The 21,596-nt window shown below is 40.6% G+C and overlaps 3 protein-coding genes across 3 annotated transcripts; all 3 read left to right on the plus strand.

Annotated features, from left to right (window-relative positions):
• The first annotated feature begins 1,323 nt into the window (after positions 1–1,323).
• LOC112255908 (60S ribosomal protein L26) lies at positions 1,324–4,307 on the plus strand. The gene is made up of 4 exons (XM_024428749.1): positions 1,324–1,410; positions 2,296–2,471; positions 2,671–2,811; positions 4,141–4,307. Exons 2-4 carry the CDS (start codon positions 2,304–2,306, stop codon positions 4,267–4,269), a joined length of 438 nt encoding a protein of 145 aa, XP_024284517.1. The 5' UTR covers positions 1,324–1,410; positions 2,296–2,303; the 3' UTR covers positions 4,270–4,307.
• A 4,807-nt stretch (positions 4,308–9,114) lies between these two features.
• On the plus strand, positions 9,115–13,024 carry LOC112255907 (V-type proton ATPase subunit e 1). The gene is made up of 4 exons (XM_024428748.1): positions 9,115–9,336; positions 9,950–9,997; positions 11,062–11,187; positions 11,979–13,024. Exons 1-3 carry the CDS (start codon positions 9,233–9,235, stop codon positions 11,153–11,155), a joined length of 246 nt encoding a protein of 81 aa, XP_024284516.1. The 5' UTR covers positions 9,115–9,232; the 3' UTR covers positions 11,156–11,187; positions 11,979–13,024.
• A 3,300-nt stretch (positions 13,025–16,324) lies between these two features.
• On the plus strand, positions 16,325–21,264 carry LOC112255906 (vesicle transport protein SEC20). Its single transcript, XM_024428747.2, has 3 exons — positions 16,325–18,318; positions 18,469–18,587; positions 20,196–21,264. Exons 1-3 carry the CDS (start codon positions 18,185–18,187, stop codon positions 20,402–20,404), a joined length of 462 nt encoding a protein of 153 aa, XP_024284515.1. The 5' UTR covers positions 16,325–18,184; the 3' UTR covers positions 20,405–21,264.
• Positions 21,265–21,596: the final 332 nt, after the last annotated feature.

The raw sequence follows: 21,596 nt of genomic DNA on the forward strand, positions 1-21,596 counted from the left end.
CACTGATTCCATCACTAAAGTGACTAGTGTTCCATTATTAATGTGACTAGTGTTCCATTATTAATGTGACCACTGATTCCATCACTAAAGTGACTAGTGTTTCCATTATTAATGTGACTAGTGTTCCATTATTAAAGTGACTAGTGTTCCATTATTAATGTGACTAGTGTTCCATTATTAATGTGACTAGTGTTCCATTATTAATGTGACCACTGATTCCATCACTAAAGTGACTAGTGTTTCCATTATTAATGTGACTAGTGTTCCATTATTAAAGTGACTAGTGTTTCCATTATTAATGTTACTAGTGTTCCATTATTAAAGTGACTAGTGTTCCATTATTAATGTGACTAGTGTTCCATTATTAATGTGACTAGTGTTCCATTATTAATGTGACCACTGATTCCATTATTAAAGTGACTAGTGTTCCATTATTAATGTGACCATGATTCCATCACTAAAGTGACTGTGTTTCCATTATTAATGTGACTAGTGTTCCATTATTAATGTGACTAGTGTTCCATTATTAATGTGACCACTGATTCCATTATTAAAGTGATGTGTTCCATTATTAATGTGACTAGTGTTCCATTATTAATGTGACCACTGATTCCATTATTAAAGTGATGTGTTCCATTATTAATGTGACCAGTGATTCCATTATTAAAGTGACTAGTGTTCCAATATTAAAGTGACCAGTCATTCCATGGCTTACATGTTGTGTTTATAATTTTGTTCGGTGTAGTTTGTTTCTATTAGGTCTCTTCTCGGGAAATATTGCCTACTAATTGATGGCCAGGGTGTCAGTCAAGATGGAAAGTCCTAAAAATGTCCAGGAGGTCCGACTAAATTACATCATGCTTTATGGCGACATCTCCTGGTCAACATCCATACTGCGCGTATTCTACTCCAGTATACTTCCATACAGTTCAAAGCCCGCCCTGACGAACTCACACACACACACACACACTGACCACCAACCTATAGCATGCTCTGAGAGGCATTGGAACTGTTCCATCAAACGATGCCTCCCCATGAAACGATATGCTTTTTCTCTTGTTGGCGTCGTCGTCCCTTACTGGATTTAATATTTTCATGAAATTGTAGGCCTAATCCATAAACAGCCAAAATACATTCCATTGACTAATGTGAAACTCCAAAGCACAGTAACAATCTTGTAGGAACAAAGAAACATTTCATATTTGTCAATGTACTACATACATATTTGTACATTTTTATTTTGGATTAAAATTGATTATTTTGATTGATGTAACTTCCAACTTCGAAGTACAAGCAGCAGTAACTCTCATTCTGTGTGTGCACTTCTCGCGGGACTCATGTGTGAACTAATGTGAGCGGAAGTACAATGAGAGTCTCTTTTCCGCCGGTCATAGAGGAGTAATCGGCAGGGTAAGAATTCCTTGTTGACATTTTCACCAAAGTTATCAACATCCATCCTATGTTATACACTTTTGTTGTTCCCCAAAAGTACTCGTAGAGTCAGGTACCGCTGATATATTTCTATAGTGATCACTATTGGAGCCACATTTTATATTGGTTGCTAAATAAAAACGTATCGTAATCTGCATCCCTCGACCGGTGCTGGCTTGCTATAGCTACCCGTTAAACCCCAGAGAATGGCAGACAGGCTACGAATTGAACTGGGCCTGAACATTCATTTCACGATTTGTGTTCATAGTGTCTCGTATTTTAGCGAACCCCGTGGCATTGAAAAGTGTAGTTTGAATGTCGCTAACACTGAAGTCCACTGCGCTTGACAAGCATCAAACATAGCATTCGCAACCTTGCTAGGGAGCTATCTGTGTACCCATGCCGTGTTGAAAGCATGGATGTGACGCGTACATAGCAGCTCGTTGATTTTTGTGTGAACTTGTAGGTGGTGGTCTCTGATTGTCTCTGAACTGTTAAACGTTAGTTATGCAGTTGTTGGGTGGATAGCTTGTCTAGCTAGCTAAATGTTGTAGCTATTGACATGAGTTCCGGATAATGACAAGCTATCGTTACCCAGCTAACGTTAGCTATGTAGCTAACTAGCTTCACGTTAACAACAGTATATCACTTGAGGTGCTCGTTAATAAGGCTAGCGAACAAACGTTACCTTTTCGGTCGGGAATCTCTTGGCTTTGTTTTGTACATAAACTATGCAGTTGTTTTGGTTTGTTACTGGTAACAAACACATGTTGCCTAAAACGACAAATGTAGCAAGTTGTGATTTATCGGTCGGGCCATCCTACCGCTCTAGTCTGAATGTTGTCTACTGTGTTTGCCCTACAGTCATCAACATGAAGCTGAATCCATTTGTGACATCCTCGCGGCGTAAGAACCGCAAGAGGCACTTCAATGCCCCCTCACACATCCGGAGGAAGATCATGTCCTCCCCCCTCTCCAAGGAGCTCCGTCAGAAGTACAATGCGAGGTCCATGCCCATCCGCAAGGACGACGAGGTCCAGGTAAAGACCCCAGAACTACACAGTTTGACCAGACTTGATACTAATTATGAGGTTGCCTTATTAGTTGTTACTAACACGCCCGAGGAACTACATAAAACTCCAGTCCAGAACTAACACCTGATTTCTGACCAATTCAAATGAACGTTAGGATTTTGGTCACGTGGTTATTAATGATATTTTCCATGTTTTTGCTGTGCAGGTTGTCCGTGGACACTACAAAGGCCAGCAGATTGGCAAGGTAGTGCAGGTCTACAGGAAGAAGTACGTCATCTACATTGAGCGCGTGCAGAGAGAGAAGGCCAACGGCACCACCGTGCACGTCGGCATCCACCCCAGCAAGGTGAGGCTCTGGCATCTTACCTGTAGTCACACACCTGTACCTTTTTGACACGTGTATAGATGTATTATACATGACGTCTGTACCATTGTTGATAATGATTGTTTTAGTGTCTCAACTAAATAAGTGGTCCACAATGGTTTTTCAAAAATTACTATTTTCTGTTGTTGTGGAGTGACGCAAAAAAAAAAACTAGCTTTAACACCAGCTAAATCACTTCCATTCTCAGCAGCTACCTGTTGGTGTTGCATTACCTGTAGGAATTTCTAAATACGTGCAGGTTTATCAGTGTGTCCAAGCTCAGTGGTCACCACACCTGGGCCATGGTCGGTTTAATTTTTTTTTTTTTTTTACGAATAAAATTGCGTATTTCTGTTGGACAAGCCGTTGTAACACATCAGTTTCTAGATGCTTTTCTTATTGATTTTCTTATTGCTTTTCTCCAATGCACTTTGACAAGGTGTGGAATCAAGGAACGTTTACTTGAGAAAGAGTTCAAATGTTTCCGTAGGGTGCCTGGGTAAACTGAGCCAATGTACAGTTATTTGCCATTCACCACTTGTTTCGGCCTTCAGATGTCATGGCAATGGGTGTTTTCCTGTTACGAAGGAAGATTAGTTGACTGTAGTCCGCCTTACTGTAAGTCTCTGGACATCTTAACTGATTTGAACATGTCGTATGGCAGCAGGCACCTCGTGTATGCTTTGTACTGGGGAAGAAACATTGACTACTGGCTAGTACTACGCTTAGTGCAGTTACCTGACATGTAAGCCGTTGCCTCGGATCAATGTTAAATTGTGAGACTAGCCTAGGTTACTTATTTTTGATGGTCATTGCATTCCTACTTGGCTCCGGTTGGTCTTGGACATCAGTGATATTACTAGTAGTAATACATTTTGATATAGTTCCCTGCCAGTCTTGTGTAGAATTTGAGAGCTCTTCTCATTTGTCTAATAGAAAGGCTCTCCGTGTTATGTCTGGACATGGATTTGTCATTACTGATTGGGATTGCATATAATGTCCATTGTTTTGTAGAAACTCACAATTTAGCTTCTCAAGCCTAGCCTACATCTGGTGTAGCTAGACTTGTATTGTGGCTTAGATGTTTTTCCATGGTGTAGCTAGACTAGTATTGTGGCTGAGATGTTTCTCCATGGTGTAGCCAGACTAGTATTGTGGCAGAGAAGTGTTTCTTCGTGAAGAGGAATTCAGTTTGGGTTTCAGGAATCTTGTCTTTTCACCACACTTTATATTGAAGTTGACCTAGAACCAATCCTCCTCCTGCTCTAAATGATTGTGCCAATCACATCTCTTTTCCCTCTTCCCTCTCAGGTTGTGATCACCAGGCTAAAGCTGGACAAGGATCGCAAGAAGATCCTGGAGCGTAAGGCCAAGTCTCGTGCTGATGGAAAGGAGAAGGGCAAATACAAGGAGGAAACCATTGAGAAGATGGCAGAGTGAAAATGTATTGTTTACAATAAACTGTTGTAAAAAATCTATTTAATTGTCTGTCGTAAATGGTTTTATCACAGTAAAGTGCTGCACAGTGGGCAAGCCACACGTATGGGGATGTTTTTGTTTTGCCTAATACTCTGGTTTAGCTTGGTGGAACCGGCCTAATCGCATGATGGTTCACGTCCAAAACGAATTCTATTGGTCACATACACATGGTTAGCAGATGTTATTGCGAGTGTAGTGAAATGCTTGTGCTTCTAGTTCTGACAGTGCAGCACTATCTAACATGTAATCTAACAATTCCACAACAACTACCTAATACACATTCTACATCGACCAAATGTATTTCTCCGGGATGGATTACATCTGAATAGGTACAAGCATTCTCTCCTCAAGCCTGGCTCTCACTATAGCCTCATACAGGCATGTGAGAATTGACGCTACATAGCCATGGGGGACTATACTCATCAGACTATACCCCCCCCCATAGCTTTAAATAGCTCTGCAGGTGCTGCTAACATGGATGAAACTTTTGATGGACTTTATGTTATTGTTACACTACTGTCAAGGTACTGTGTTGCCACTTCCTCATACAGGCAGAGGGGTATTGTTAGAAGTAATTTCGTCTCCATCCAACTCAGGCCTGTCAGTAGTTACACAAGAAAGCGTCGCTCATCTAATATTACCTTGAGCTCTAGGAATTATTCATTTGAATGCTAGAAGCTTGATCCAAAAGCTAGGTTTTATTGAAATACTGGTCTCACAATCACATGCTGACATGATTATATCTGAATCCTGGCTGTGTGTCTCTGTTCCAGACTCAGATTTTCTGTTAGCTGGGTATAATGTCTACAGAGTGGGTAGAGGTAGACTCAGATGTTCTGTTAACTGGGTATAATGTCTACAGAGTGGGTAGGGGTAGACTCAGATGTTCTGTTAGCTGGGTATAATGTCTACAGAGCAGACAGAGTGGGTAGAGGTAGACTCAGATGTTCTGTTAGCTGGGTATAATGTCTACAGAGTGGGTAGGGGTGGAGGCATTGCCATATATGTTATATGCAACCTAGATGTCACTGTCCATTTCAACTTCTGTTCCCAAACAGTATGAATGCTTAGTTCTATATGTGGTCCTTGGTCATAATGCACTATTAACGCTAGCGGGAGTTTATCTCTGGTATCTGCTCTATGCAAATTGAGTTAATGTCTAATTATGCAAACTCTGAATGATTGATTATCGGAGATCTCAATCTGGACTGGCTGATGCCAGCATCGTTTAAATTAAAATACATGTGTAACTAAATCTTACTCAACTAATAACTATACCTACCTGTCCTAATCCAAAAGATCCCAAAATCTACATTAATAGACCTTATCTTTACAAATACACCTCACAAATATATAGCTAGTGGGTTATTTGCTAATGCCATCAGTGACCAGTGCCCTATTGCATGTATCAGAGATACTAGTCTAAAAAAAACTACCCCTGTACAATTCTAAAGAGAAACTATAAACACTTCTCAGAGCAAGCCTTTATCCCTGACCTTTATTACTCAGAGCTTTTATCCGTAAACTGCATAATGGACCCAGTTTCAGCGTTCTCTTTCTTTTCAGCAATTTTTACCTTTTTGGCTGATCAACACGCCTGTTAAAGCGATTTAGGGTAAAAAATGGAACTAATCCTTCGTTCTCCTGTGATTTGAAAATCCCTTTTCTGCAAAAGAATCAAGCATGGGCCTTGGCGAGGAAAACTGGTGAAACAGCTGATTGGCTGCTTTTTAGGCAAAACTTTTTCACTTAAACGAGGAAACTCCTTGACTTCCCTGCCGTAGCAAATTACATCGGAATCTGGGATCATCAGTGACCGAGCTGAAATTTGTGATGTTTTCAATAAGAATTTTATTTCTGATGGTTTTCTTTTTGAATGAAAAAATGGCCAACATGATCCTGACCGGTCTATTGTTTCAGTCCCTCGGCCTATAATTTAAAAAAAATAATTTAAAGCAGTTTTTTAATTTTCAAAAAGTCACAGAAGATGAGGTCTTATCTGCACTATCTGCTATATATTCTAAGAAATCCTTAGGCGCTGACTATCTGGATCCATATTTACTCAAGTTTGCGGCACCTGTTATTTCTAGTACAGTGATGCATATCTTTAATCAAACATTTGTTGTAGGAAAGATTCCTAAATCTTGGAAAACAGCTTTTGTTTTACCACTCCTCAAGGGAGGTGATGGTAGTGAATTTTTTAACTGTTAACAATACTCTTTCTACTAATCAATCTGGCTTCGGACCTAAACACAGTACTATTACGGCCACTGTACATGTTGGAAATGATATTACTAATGCCCTAGATAATAGAAAGCACTGTACCGCCTTGTTCATAGATTTGTCTCAAATGTTTGACACTGTAGACCATGCAATACTTTTGGGTAAGCTGTCGTCAATAGGACTGGGATTGGATGCCTGTCGTTGGTTTCATGACTATCTAAAGGATGGAAATCAGGCTGTTAGAGTCGAGGACATCCAGTCGGAGCCATTGGAGTTGGTTAAAGGGGACCCACAAGGTTCTATACTTGGTCCATTACTGTTCACTCTCTACATAAACAATATCGGTGAAGAGATAAGAAAGTGTCAAATTAATTTATGTGCTGATGACACTGTCATGTACTCTATCGCTTCAACGGCTGACCAAGCATTATCACTATTGGAGACAGATTTGAAGATATTACAAGGGTCTTTATACAGCTAAAACTTGTTTTATAAATGCAAAAAAAAACACATTTTATGATTTTTAATAGGTTCAAAAAGTTGGTTGAAAATACACTCGGACTTATGAGTTTAGATGGTTCTAGATTTAATCAGGTCTCTGCATATAAATACTTAGGGATATGGTTGGATGATGAACTGTCTTTTAAAATGCATATTGACGAAATTTATAAATGGCTAAAAATCAAGCTAGGTTTCCTCTTTAGAAACAGGACACGTTTGTCCTCTACAAATAGAAGACAAATTGTGCAAGCTACTTTTATGTCTGTTATAGATTATGTGGATATTATCTACATGCATGCTACGGCATCCACACTTAAATCGCTGGATGCTACTTATCATTGCACACTTAGGTTTATTACGGGTGCTAGCTACAGAACTCACCTCTGTGTTTTATATCAAAATGTGGGTTGGACTTTGCTGTCCGTGAGACAAGAACAACAAGCTCTCGTGGTGTCTATAAAGCACTTCTGAATAAACTACCTTCTTATTTATCATCACTCATCAATATTAGAATTAGAATTCCTAACACCAGGTCTCAAGCATGGATTACACTTGAGGCCCATGTGATTTCCACAGAGTTGGATATGGCTGCCTTTTCCTGTTACGCTCCTTGCCTATGGAATAGCCTGCAGACTAAACTTCAACTTAAGACTCTTGTCCCCCTGTCGCCCATTTTAAATATTTATTGGAGGATTTTTATTTTTGTATGGCTTGTAACTGTTTCGGGTAATGCAAGTTCTTGTGCTGTTAGTAGAATAACCTGTTAGTAGAATAACCTGTTAGGGGAATAACCTGTTAGGGGAATAACCTGTGTGTAAATGTAACAATCTGCTGCTGTATTTTTTGTTGTTGTGTTATCTGTGATCGTTTTCTTTGTCTTGTGTAGTTTCTTAATCATTGTACGCTCGGCCCAGCTGTAAAAGAGACCTTGGTCTCAGTCTGTGTTCCTTGTTGAAATAAAGGTATATATATATATATAAACAATACATCTAAGTAAAGGAATGGAATAAGAATATATACATATGGATGAGCAATGACATCGGCGTAGGCAAGATGCAATACAGTATATAAAATACAGTATATACATATGAGATGAGTGATGCAAGATATGTAAACATTAAAGTGGCATTATTAAAGTGACTAGTGATCCATTTATTAAAGTGGCCAATGATTTCAAGTCTGTATGTAGGCAGCAGCCTCTGTGTTAGTGATGGCTGTTTAACTTGAGATAGAAACTGTTTGTCAGCCTCTCAGTACCAGCTTTGATGCACCTATACTGACCTCACCTTCTGGATGGTAGCGGGGTGAACAGGCAGTGGCTAGAGTGGTTGTTGTCCTTGATGATCTTTTTTGGGGCCTTCCTGTGACATCGGGTGCTGTATGTGTCCTGGAGGGCTTTTTGTTATTACATAAATACTTCAAAATTCACAAAAAGTGCCATTAGTTGATGAAGATTATTTCGTAGAAAAAAGGTATAAGATATTTTGGCCATTTATCCAAAAACTCCATTGATTTTCCCATTGGATCAAGTTTCCAAGGATCAGTTTATGAACAACTTTTGGCACCACTACCCCATAGAACAATGAGACAGATATATCACTGGATTATGAAGCATCCGTTTGGCGTTTCCACTCACTACCAAATATGGTTGTGAGAGGAAGCACACTGGCGGGGAGTGGGAGAAACTGGAACGAGATGGATTTTGGGATACATTTAGCAAATTTTCTCATCGATTAAACATTTGATCTCAATGCAGTTTGCTACTCCCAAAAATAAAATCTGTTATGAACAGAGTGGACTAAGTTTTGTAGACTTTCGCCTTTGCTAAAGTTGTAAAAAATCGCGTTGTTTAGGAGTGCAAAATCGAGTTATTGCACACGCGTAGACGTTCACTAACGGAACTATACTGATGTATGCTAGAACGGGCCAATATGATCTCGCTAGCTCGTGCTGGGCTCTGCCCACCCGCATGCTTGTTCTGCCCACTATGACCCATCTGTTCCCATTGGAAACGACAGGCTGTGGTCTATCTTGGCTTATTTATAAAACATCTTGGACTACCAGCCCAGTTTATTGTGGCGACGTCATGTGATCCATACTTCCTAGTCTGGTAGCATTTCGCTACTTCGAGGTCGTGTAGCGTTGTCAAGCGCATAGGTTAACTTTTTCTACTTTTAAAACTCTATAACCAAAGACAGACATGGCGGAGCTTAGTTTTGTAATTCCTATGTCGGTGATGACTCTGTTTTGGGGGATTATTGGTGGAGTTGTGCCGTGGTTTGTCCCCAAGGGACCGAACAGAGGGTGAGTAAATTAGCTAACATGATAGAAAAAAGCAATCTCTTGCTAACTATAAAAGTTTGCAAACAAAGGACATACTTCATGCTAGACCTCAAATGTCTCTTGTATTCATATTCGTGGAAAATGTGAAACCTATTTTATGTGTATGCGTCCAATAACTTTTTTTATTTGCTTTTCAGTCCGTTGCTAAATTATTATACTTTTTGGCAGCTGGTTCTTTTGTCAACAATATTGCTCATCATGTCCAACAATAGTTGAGTTGACTTTAAAGTACTAATAAGCTTTAACATTTGACAAATTTCGTTTTGTTGGATAAAAATTGATGGAATATAGACGAATTAAGATGTAATTTTGGAACTTCCCCAGTCCATTTCTAGTTCCCATCTGCTCTGTCACTTGCATGTGACTGAAGTTGGCATAATAAAGCCCTATCTGCATGAAGTAGGCCCAGTAGTACGTCTGGGAGATGAGCACTTGCCATAATAAACCATAGATATAGGACTAACAAACTAACATTTAGTTTGTTGTTGTACAAATCTATAGCCTAATTTATTGTTACTGCTTTGTAATAATGTCTTGGCCCAGTGCAATAATGCCTCTCTCTCCCCCTCCACAGAGTGATAGTTACCATGTTGGTGCTAACTGCTGTCTGCTGCTACCTGTTGTAAGTATAGTCCTCCCAGGAATGTAGCTGAATATTTAACAGTATCACTATGAGGGCCCTTCTTGTATTAATTTGGCTCAGTTGGTTGGAACAGGGCGCAGGCGGGCAACATCAAGGGTGTATTCATTACGGAAACCCTTTACTGTTTTAAGAATCAAACAGAGCAAATTAAACTGGGAAGGACCTACCTGAATTTGACCAATAGAAACTCTCTTTTGCATTTTTCTGTTTTGCGTAAACGTTTTTTGTTGCAAAACGTTTTGAAACAGCATCGGCATAATGATTAAAGCCCAGCGTTGTGTGTGTTGAATCTTGCATAATGTTGCTTTCATGAAGGTGTGAAATGGGACTATTGGCCTATATGTGGAGCTAGGGAAGTGTTCAGCATCTGTCCCACATAGAGACACAGAGAGGGAACACCATTCTCCCTTAGGTCATTTGCCATTAACATTGATTGGGACGACTGCAGCTCGATTTCAATGTCCCAACATGAGTACATAATGATTACCAGTCATTAACAGATGTTGACATGCTCAAAGTTCATCGCAGTCGTTTTTTCCAATAGAGAAAATAAATCTATCCCTGAGTATGGTGGGTCAATGATCCGAGAGTATGGCTATTGCTTGTATTGTACGTAATCATTCTATTCAATATAACCTGGTAGTCCTGAGATGCCATTTAATTTCCTAGTTAATTATTTAGCTTCTGAGGCTAGCAGATAAAGCCGTGTCATGTTACTTTGCCGTATGTCCACCAGGGTGCAGTGCAGGCCACATAATGGGGATGGTGTTCACAGCAGCAGAGGGAAGTATCTAGTGATATGTTGTCTCCTTCAGTCTGCTGAACTCTTAGTTGGATTCCTCTATTATAGCTGACCCTGCTGTGATGTTCATCCATTACTATAGGGTAGAACAAGGCATCTTTATTCCTCATTTAGATCCCCATTAGATGCTTTAGTGACCGCTATTCTTCCTGGGGTCCACAAAGAATGCCGTTTGACATAACAGAAACCATGACAGACATATGTAGATGTGTAATCATTAGTATGTGTTGTATGTTTTCAGCTGGCTGATAGCGATCCTGGCCCAGCTCAACCCTCTGTTTGGACCAGCTCTAAAGAACGATACCATCTGGTACATGTACTACCACTGGCCCTAGTCTACCAGTCCTCGGCCCCTCCCCTGCTACAGGTAAACCCACTGGCCCTAGTCTACCAGTCCTCGGCCCCTCCCCTGCTACAGGTAAACCCACTGGCCCTAGTCTACCAGTCCTCGGCCCCTCCCCTGCTACAGGTAAACCCACTGGCCCTAGTCTACCAGCCCTTGCTCCTCTCCCGCTACAGGTAAACTTGGTCAGATGCCTCGGTTTCCTCTCCCGCTACAGGTAAACTCGGTCAGATGCCTCGGTCTCTTCTCCCGCTACAGGTAAACTCGGTCAGATACCTCGGTCGCCTCTCCCGCTACAGGTAAACTCGGTCAGATGCCTCGGTCGCCTCTCCCGCTACAGGTAAACTCGGTCAGATGCCTCGGTCTCCTCTCCCGCTACAGGTAAACTCGGTCAGATGCCTCGGTCTCCTCTCCCGCTACAGGTAAACTCGTTCAGATGCCTCGGTCTCCTCTCCCGCTACAGGTAAACTCGGTCAGATGCCTCGGTCTCCTCTCCCGCTACAGGTAAACTCGATCAGATGCCTCGGTCTCCTCTCCCGCTACAGGTAAACTCGGTCAGATGCCTCGGTCTCCATGTGTCATCTGTAAGTCTACGGCAATTCAGCCTTTTTAGCTGCAAATGTGTAGGCCACAAGATTAAATGAATCGATGAACAAATAAACATCTCTCTGTCAATAGTAGTCTGTAGTTGTGGCTTCCACTCCTTATCTATTTTAATCTGTACTTTTATGAAATCGTATCATCTGCACTGATCTGAAAGCAATGCCCAGATGGGAAAAGCGATACATAATTAACTTTAAACATTTTCTCTGTAGGAGAGGACCTGATTCACTGCTGTACACCAATGAAGCACGCGATCGCCTCCTCACAAAGGGAACTGTTCTTGTAAATCTAGAGCCTTACCCAGCCTTTGACACCCGACCTTAGAGAGTGTGGAGAGATGCCTGCAAAGGTGCTTCGTACAAACTGATCCCCAAAGGACTTTTCTGAAAATATCCTCTTTACTACTTTAAGAATGGAAGTATCAACCTTTTCTTTGATTTGTATGGCATGTTCTGTATATTGTGCTGTGACTTTTTGATTCTCTAATACTGATATGATCTTGCAAGGCATGGTACTAGTTACCCTAGCCCATTCGGTGTTGGGTTAAATGCGGAAGACACATTTCAGTTGAATGCATTCAGTTGTACAACTGACTAGGTATCCCCCTTTGCCATTCATAGACGCTAACTAACCTTAGCGCCTATTGACTATACCAACTTCTCGCCAGAGGAGCCCCGATGCTTGCTCTAAACATAAACAAGCATCGCTTGCAGTAAGGTTTTGGAAACATAGGAACGTATCTTTCATATCAGCTAGGGATTTTTTTTTTTTTTAATTACTACACTTATTTTTAATAGGGTTAGTGTTCCCAAACGGTCAAATTTCCGTTTTTACAACGTTTGTTTACGGTAGACAGAAGCGACTACCAGCTAATTCGCTTTCTGCGACTAGGAACACCTGCGTGTACATGGAAGATGGGCGCCACAAACGTGTCACTGTAAAATAACTGGTTAAAACTGCATTAAGTGTATATTTAGCATTTGTGAAATTATTTTGATGTGAAAGTAAAGGGCTTTATGTTTCTAGAACCGTACCGCAATGAATAATCGATTCATACTGGTTCGTCTGCCGGAGCCAATTGGCCTCTAAACAGTAACTTTAGGCTCCTTTTTATTGGACTATAGCTACCCCATATGTTAATATGTATGTTGCACGTAATGTGGCCTTTCTTTGATTCCATGTGTCCCTCATTGGGTGTGTGATGGCTTTCATTTATTGTCCTTATAAATTTATAGATATTAAACCATCAATCAATCGACCTATTGATTTACAAGTTTTTGCATTTTGTTAAACCGGTTCTTGTTGCTCAACACCAAAATACCCTCTTTTTAACCAAGTGATATTCCTTGCGGTTTGTTGTCGAGCATGGTGTCCTCTTGTCCATGTCTGAATATGCAAGCAAGAAATCATCAAACATGACTTGGAAGTAAAAGCTCTCGTGCAGGTATGACTATCGATTCAGTAAGCTCTTGTTCTTGACTATATAATACGTATGTTGCCGTTCTCATTGTGGAGAATAATCTTGTTTTCTGTCGCAGCTGTTTGGGCTCTTTATTCAGCAATGGCCACCTACCCATTTTGGTACAATGGCTGGGAGTTGGAATAGATTTTGACTGATTTATTGTTTTGGATATCAAATCTGGCAAATGTATTTTGTGTGATCTTTATCTCTCATTAACCCAACGCCACTTTTTAGCTTCTGCTACTCTCTGTTCATCATATGCATATAGTTGCTTTAACAATACCTACATGTACATACTACCTCAAGCCTGACTAACAGGTGTCTGTATATAGCGTTGCTACTCTTTTCAAATGTCTTTTTACTGTTTTATTTCTTTACTTAGCCACACACACACACACTTTTTTTCGCACCATTGGTTAGAGACTGTAAGTAAGCATTTCACTGTAAGGTCTACACCTGTTGTATTCGGCGCACGTGACAAATTTAGATTTGATTTGAACTGATTGAAATGAGGAAATCAGCGAGTGTACAGGACCACGCGTCAAACTGACAGAGTTGATTGCCGAAGTGAAAACAAAACCTTACGTTACGGACAGCGGTGGAAAAAGTAACGTTACCCAATTGTCATAATTGAGTACAAGTAAAGATAACTCAATAGAAAATGAATAAAGTAAAAGGCACCCAGTAAAATTCTACTTGAGTAAAAGTCTAAAATTATGTGGTTTAAAATATACTTAAGTATCAAAAGGGAAATTATAAATAATTTCAAAGTCCTTATATTAAGCAAACCAGTTGGCACTTTTTATTTTATTTTTACGGAAGGTCACGGGCACACTCCAACATTCAGACTATTTACCAGCGAAGCATATGTGTTTAGTGAGTATGCCAGATCAGAGGCAGTAGCGAAGTCCAGGGATGTTCGCTTGATAAATGCGTGAATCGGGACTATTTTCCTGTCCTGCTAAACATTCCAAATGTATGGAGTAAAAAGTACAATATTTTCTTAAGGAATGTAGTGAAGTAAATGTAGTCAAAAATATATTTTAATAATATAATAAATTACAGATACCCCAAAAACCACTTAAGTATTTTACACCAGTGGCTACGGATTCACATAAGAGACAGTTAATCCTCATGTCTCCAATACGTCTCAATGTAAAAATATATATATAATATATATGCTACATTCCTCATTTCCTGTCCTTCAACTGCCTGGTGCAGATTTCACCTGTCCATATCTATCAGACATGGCGAAAAGGAGACTGAGCAAGCCTATTTAGACTTGATATTCAACCCTTTTGTACATCAGGTATATTGAGCTGTATCCATCGGTGTTTGTAGGAAACTACTGCGTGTTTGACAGCTGTGCAAATATTGGCAGCTATTTTAGTCTTAGTCACATTTTAGTCATTTCGGTCCCTTTATTCGGATAGTATGACCATCTGTAGAATGTATCAACAGTCTGGATTATCAACTGCTTGCAGGGGTTAGGTGAAATAGTCTGTAGAGCATCACTAATATCTATAGATGGCATATCTGTAATATTCATATATAAACTATAGTTTGTGCAAAACAAGACACTATCCAAATAAATCCAACTTTAAATGCTCAGACAAACCGGTAGGATTGGCAAACATTTGCCTGCCGACAGTACTTAAATCAAATCAAATTGTATTTGTCACATGCGCCAAATTCAACAGGTTCAACCTTACCATGAAATGCTTACCTAAAAGCCCTTAACCAACAATGCCGTTCAATAAATATTTAAGAAAATATTTACTAAATAAAATTAAAAGTAACACAAAATAACGAGGCTATATACAGGCGGTACCGGTACCGAGTCAATGTGTGGGGGGTACAGGTTAGTCAAGGTAATTTGTACAGGTAGGGGTAATGTGATAATAAACAGCGAGTAGCAGCAGTGTAAAAACAAAGGGGGTTACCTACCACCTCTTGACTGTCGACACTGTTCGATCTCTTTAGAGTTCACACAGCAAAGACCTTGGAAGTCAGCCACTCAGCCTTGTTGAAACACTCCACCACAAGGTGGCAGTAGTGTTGTTCGGGTATGCTAATGGTCTACATTCCAAGCTGTCTGCGCTAACACAGATGGAGTAATACAAGTCTTTGGTGCTGATGTTGCTATTTAGTAGAAAACCCTTGTTAAGAGCCAGATGGCCACAGCTAGATAACTACCTAGCAAGATAACAACGAAACTATTTATTTCACTCTTCATAATGTCTTACTGCCAGTGCCAGCCCATAGACAAATGTTTAGCTAGTTAGTTAATGTTAACCGCCTAAATTTAAAGTGGATTAGTTAATGTTTACCGCCTAAATTTAAAGTGGATTACATTTAGATTTAGTCACTGATCTGCACACAATACCCCAGAGTGTCAATGTGGAATTACGTTTTTAGAAATGTTTACAAATTAATAAAAAATTATAATCAGAAGTGTCTTGAGTCAATAAGTATTTAACCCCTTTGTTATGGCAAGCCTAAATAAGTTCAGGAGTAAAAATTTGCTTAACAAGTCAGATAAGTTGCATGGACTCACTCTTTGTGCAATAATGGTGTTTTCCATGAATTTGAATCACTACCCCGTCTTTGTAGCCCATACATACAATTATCTGTAAGGTCGCTCAGTCGAGCAGTGTATTTCAAGCACAGATTCAACGACAAAGACCAGGGAGGTTTTCAGTGCCTGTCAAAGAAGGGCTCCTATTGGTAGATGGGGGTAGAATAAAACAACGGGTATTGAGAATCGCTTTGAGTGTGAAGTTACATTTTGGATTATGTATCAAAACTATCAATACACCCTGTCACTCCAACATACAGGTGTCCTTCCAAGCTCAGTTGATGGAGAGGAAGGAAACCACTGAGGGATTTCACCATGAGGCCACTGGTGACTTTAAAACAGGTTTTTAATGGTTGTGATTGGAGAACTGAGGATGGGTCAACAACATTGTAGTTACTCCACAATACTAACCTAAATGACAGCGTGAAAAGGAAGCCTGTACAGAATGAGGCAATAAACTAATACTGCAAAAAATGTACTTTTGGTCCTGAAAACAAAGCATTATGTTTGGGGGCAAATCCAACATGTCACTGGGTACCACTCCTCATATTTTCAAGCACGGGGATAGCTGCATCATGTTATGGGTATGCTTGTCTAGAGTTTATTTTTTGATCAAAAGAAAAGGAGTATAGCTAAGCACAGGCTAAGTCCTAGAGGAAAACCAGGTTCAGTTTGCTTTCCAACAGACACTGGGAGACAAATCCACCTTTAAGCAGGACAGTAACCTAAAACACAACAGTGGTTAGCTAGCTTGGAGGAAGTATTTAGTGTTGTGGGCATTGCGTCTGTCACTTCGGTAGCTACCATCACATAGCCTTCACTGCATATGAAGTGTGACTGGCTCACCGTGGATGTACAGAGAAAATGCCCTTCTTTATGCTCCCCTTCGTGGAGGTTTGTGCTCTCTGATTGGCTCAAAGTCAAGTTGTTGGCTACTGACAACCATTGCTGTAGGTTCGTTGCTACCGGTTCGGCGCGCAGCAGGTACCGCGTTTGTTCTAGCGAGACAAGAAACGGCCTCCTACTGTAATAAGTACATATTGGCAGTCTATCAGCAGCGAGATTATCGTGTTTCATGCTTTAGTGTTAGTATATAGTTAGCTTAAATGTTACTGATAGTCTAAAGAGCATCTACAGATGGACTATCCAAATAAACTGTTAGTCATTTCATTTATTTTTATTTAACCCTATTTTACCATGTAAATTGACTGAGAAAACATCCTAATTTACAGTAATGACATGGGTAATAGTTACAGGGGAGAGGATGGGGGATGAATGAGCCAATTGGAAGCTGGGGATGATTCATCCTTAAAACTCTGGACAATTTTAGTCTAGTTTTAGTCAGTTAGTCAGTGCGTTTTGTCTATTAAATAACGAATATTTAGGCTACCTCTAATTTCCACCACGTGCCTTGTCCAACTAGGCCTCGTATACCTTAGCTGGCAACATTTGATATTGTGGCAGATTATAACCAATGCCAGCCGTAATTAACCATATAGTCTATAAAGGCTTGGCTACAGGTTAAACAATTTACAGCTCTAATTTTCTTTCCATCATAACTGTCAAGGGGTTAAATTCCAGTGGTTTAATTGAAAGGGGGATTTGAGCTTTACAAAAATGCCAGAAGCATTACTGTACTTTTAATAGTCAACAAATAGCATTCATTTTTCCCATATGAAAAAATGAACCACATGTCGCATTTCCTGACTGCGGCATGAGAGCGGCAACACAGATGAATGAATAACAGCGCACATGGGGAAATAGAGCTTCTGATGTGATCAAAGAGTGACTGAAGTGACTGCCTGGTGGCTGTGTGGCAGAGCCGGGCAGATCAGCTCAATCAGACCGCGCAAATGAAATGTGTAAATTCTGCCAATGAGAGGATTGCATGAAATATTTTGCTTGCATGTTTCTGATTGTACAAAATGTATGAAAAAATGCTTCATGACAAATTAAATGTACATTATGCTGTTGTGGAATTCTCGTTTCGTCACATTTTTGTTGACTAAAATGAAAAGGTAATGTGTTTTTTTCACAGGGCGCCACGTTATCATAGTTTTAATCAGGAAAAATAGGTACTTGACGAGTATTTTTCGTCATAGTTATTGTTGACGAATTGAACAGTGTTTGACTGGACCTAGATCAGAAGGGGAGGGAGCAGGATAAGGAGTCAGACAAACTGGCTCTACTCAGTGAGGTGGACAGACACCGCAGGCAGATGCTCAGGTAAAATAGCATGGTAGGAGTGTGGATTAGCACGGTAGGAGTGTGGATTAGCACGGTAGGAGTGTGGATTAGCATGGTAGGAGTGTGGATTACTGCTGTTGCTTCAGTACTGAATCCAGTCTGTACTGCATAAACTGTACACAAGCATCCTAATGAAACGGTGTGTTTTCTATCCCTACATTAACCAGACAGTATGGAAGAAAGCTAACCTGGCCAGTAAACTGTCGCTGGACAACCTGGAGAAGGAATCTCTTCTCTATGGAGGAGATAGTGAATTTAGACAACGGTAAACGATATTGCCTGTTTCTAGATACTCTTCTGGAGTGTTTCATTGTCTTTCCCTTATTTCACCCACTGTGTGTTTATACTTTGTCTTATTGTTGTCTGTTACTATGAAGATTTAGAATGTATTTGTTATTTTTTTTCCTCCAATCAGAAAGGTGACCAAAGAGGGCCTGGCCCAGACATCCAGTGACATCACAGAGAGCCTGATGAGCATCAGCCAGATGATGTCACAGCAGGTGATGCAGAGCGAGGAATCCATAACCATGCTGGGTGAGTGGCTCCCCCTAGAGTACAGAGAGTGAATAATATCGGAGTCTTGTTTCTGAGAGGACAGTAGTGTTTATAATTTCGGCCCCTGACCCCATCCCCTAGCTCCCTTTTCCTTCAGTGTTTACACATCTGTAAGAACTAGATGAATGAGAAGCAGTGATGTAGTGGTAAAAAGTGGGTAAACACTGATCGCCTTTCACAGTGAATAAAGTAATACTCCCTATATTTACAATGCATTTGTTTGCAATAGGTGGGTAAACGTTTCAGCAACTTAAAAAAGGTGTGTAAGTGCCATTTGCTGTGTTTACCTTCCATTACATCACTGGTGAGAACAATATTGAGATGGTTCCACCAAAAGCCTTCAAAATGGAGGACCCAAGGACTGTTTCTTTCTCAGGTGCCTTATTTAAATACAAGCAACCAGCTGGCAGTAACAGCTGGCAGTATTTGATACAGTTGAAGTCGGAAGTTTACATACACTTAGGTTGGAGCCATTAAAACTCGTTTTTCAACCACTCCACAAAAACTATAGTTTGGGCAAGTTGGTTAGGACATCTACTTTGTGCATGACACAAGTCATTTTTCCAACAATTGTTTACAGACACAGTGAATTCTAAGTGAAATAATCTATCACAATTCCAGTGGGTCAGAAGTTTACATACACTAAGTTGACTGTGCCTTTAATCAGCTTGGAAAATTCCAGAAAATGACGTCATGGCTTTAGAAGCTTCTGATAGGCTAATTGACATAATTTGAGTCAATTGCAGGTGTACCTGTGGATGTATTTCAAGGCCTACCTTCAAACTCAGTGCCTATTAGATTGACATGGGGGATGCTTGCAAGCCAAAGAACATCCCAACCATGAAGCACGAGGTGGCAGCATCATGTTGTAGGGGTGCTTTGCTGCAGAAGAAACTGGTGCACTTCACAAAATAGATGGCATCATGAGGTAGGAAAATTATGTGGATATATTGAAGCAACATCTCAAGACGTCAGTCAGGTAGTTAAAGTTTGGTCACAAATGGATCTTCCAAATGGACAATGACCCCAAGCATATTTCAATAGTTGTGGCAAAATGGCTTATGGACAACAAAGTCAAGGTATTGGAGTGGCCATCACAAAGCCCTGACCTCAATCCTATAGAACATTTGTGGGCAGAACTGAAAAAGCATGTGCGAGCAAGGAGGCCTACAAACCTGACTCAGTTACACCAGCTCTGTCAGGAGGAATGGGCCAAAATTCACCCAAATTATTGTGGGAAGCATGTGGAAGGCTACCCGAAACGTTTGACCCAAGTTAAACAATTTAAAGGCAATTTTACCAAATTCTAATTGAGTGTATGTAAACTTCTGACCTACTGGGAATGTGATGAAAGAAATTAAAGCTGAAATAAATCATTCTCTCTACTATTATTCTGACATTTCACATTCTTAAAATAAAGTGGTGATCCGAACTGACCTTAGACAGGGAATTTTTACTAGGATTAAATGTCAGGAATTGTGAAAAACTGAGTTTAAATGTATTTGGTTAAGGTGTATGTAAACTTCAGACTTCAACTGTATGTCCAAACCCAAAGCCTTTGCCCAGTGTGGACTCTCTCCTCTATAGCAACCTCGTCTCAGGCAGTCCTGGAGATGAATGATGAGTTTAAGGCCATGACCGGAACCATCCAGCTGGGGAGAAAGCTCATCACTATGTACAACCTCAGGGAGCTCACTGACAAACTGCTAATCTTCCTCGCTCTCGTACTCTTTCTCACCGCGATCTTCTACATCCTCAAGAAGAGATTATTTTTCCTCCAGACCAGACACAACTAACTTTAACTAAGTTACTTTTAGAGCAACTTTGATTCGAGTAACTATGATCATATAAGATAATTTATGACATAAGTGAGTCGTGTGAGATAAGTATTGTAACATTAACATACTGCTGATTAATGTAAATCTAAATCAACATTTTAAAGACTTGTGCACACACACAGTAGAAATGGCTTTGGGGATAAGCCTATTTTAAACATTATTTGTTCATCATGGAAGGAATATCAGCTGTTTGCAACACTTAGAGGAAAGTTTGATGGTTAATGTAACCAATTGTTATGATTATCATGTTACTGTATTATTCCATCGCAGGAAGTTAAAGCTGTTGCCCAGTTATTTATATCCTGCTCTGAAAGAGAAATAAATGTACTGTAGTAGTTGCCTTATTTAATGTAGATTACATTTTCGCCTGACCATTATTTAAAGTATAGGGATTCATGTCAATGTGTAACACATTCTCTGTAATGTAATCAGTTTTTGAACAAAACGTTGACTTTATTAAATAGTGTAAAAATAAACAAAAATGAATCTCCAAGCAGCAGCGTGGACATGTAGGATGTGCATATCAACCACACAAGTTTCAGTGACTCTGGTCTAGCATCTGGTCGTCAGTATTTCCTTACGGAGCTAGCTGGCTTGGCTCAGCAGTGGTGAGGCCTGCTCTCAGTAGCTGGCAGCAGGGTGAACAGTACTGGGTACAGTGCTGACCAACCAGGGCAGAAAAGCTAGCAGCAGGGTGAACTGTACTGGGTACAGTGCTGACCAACCAGGGCAGAAAAGCTAGCAGCAGGGTGAACAGTACTGGGTACAGTGCTGACCAACCAGGGCAGAAAAGCTAGCAGCAGGGGGAACTGTACTGGGTACAGCCCAGGCACCAGGGCAGAAAAGCTAGCAGCAGGGTGAACTGTACTGGGTACAGCCCAGGCACCAGGGCAGAAAAGCTAGCAGCAGGGGAACAGTACTGGGCAGTGCCCAGGCACCAGGGCAGAAAAGCTAGCAGCAGGGGGAACTGAGCAGCCCAGGCACCAGGGCAGAAAAGCTAGCAGCAGGGGGAACTGAGCAGCCCAGGCACCAGGGCAGAAAAGCTAGCAGCAGGGGGAACTGAGCAGCCCAGGCACCAGGGCAGAAACAAATCTGAAAAGCTGTGGCAGTAATCACATAGTCACCGATAAGGAACCATGCATCTCTGCCT

Source organism: Oncorhynchus tshawytscha, linkage group LG08 (assembly GCF_018296145.1).
Source record: "Oncorhynchus tshawytscha isolate Ot180627B linkage group LG08, Otsh_v2.0, whole genome shotgun sequence".
NCBI lineage: Eukaryota > Metazoa > Chordata > Actinopteri > Salmoniformes > Salmonidae > Oncorhynchus > Oncorhynchus tshawytscha.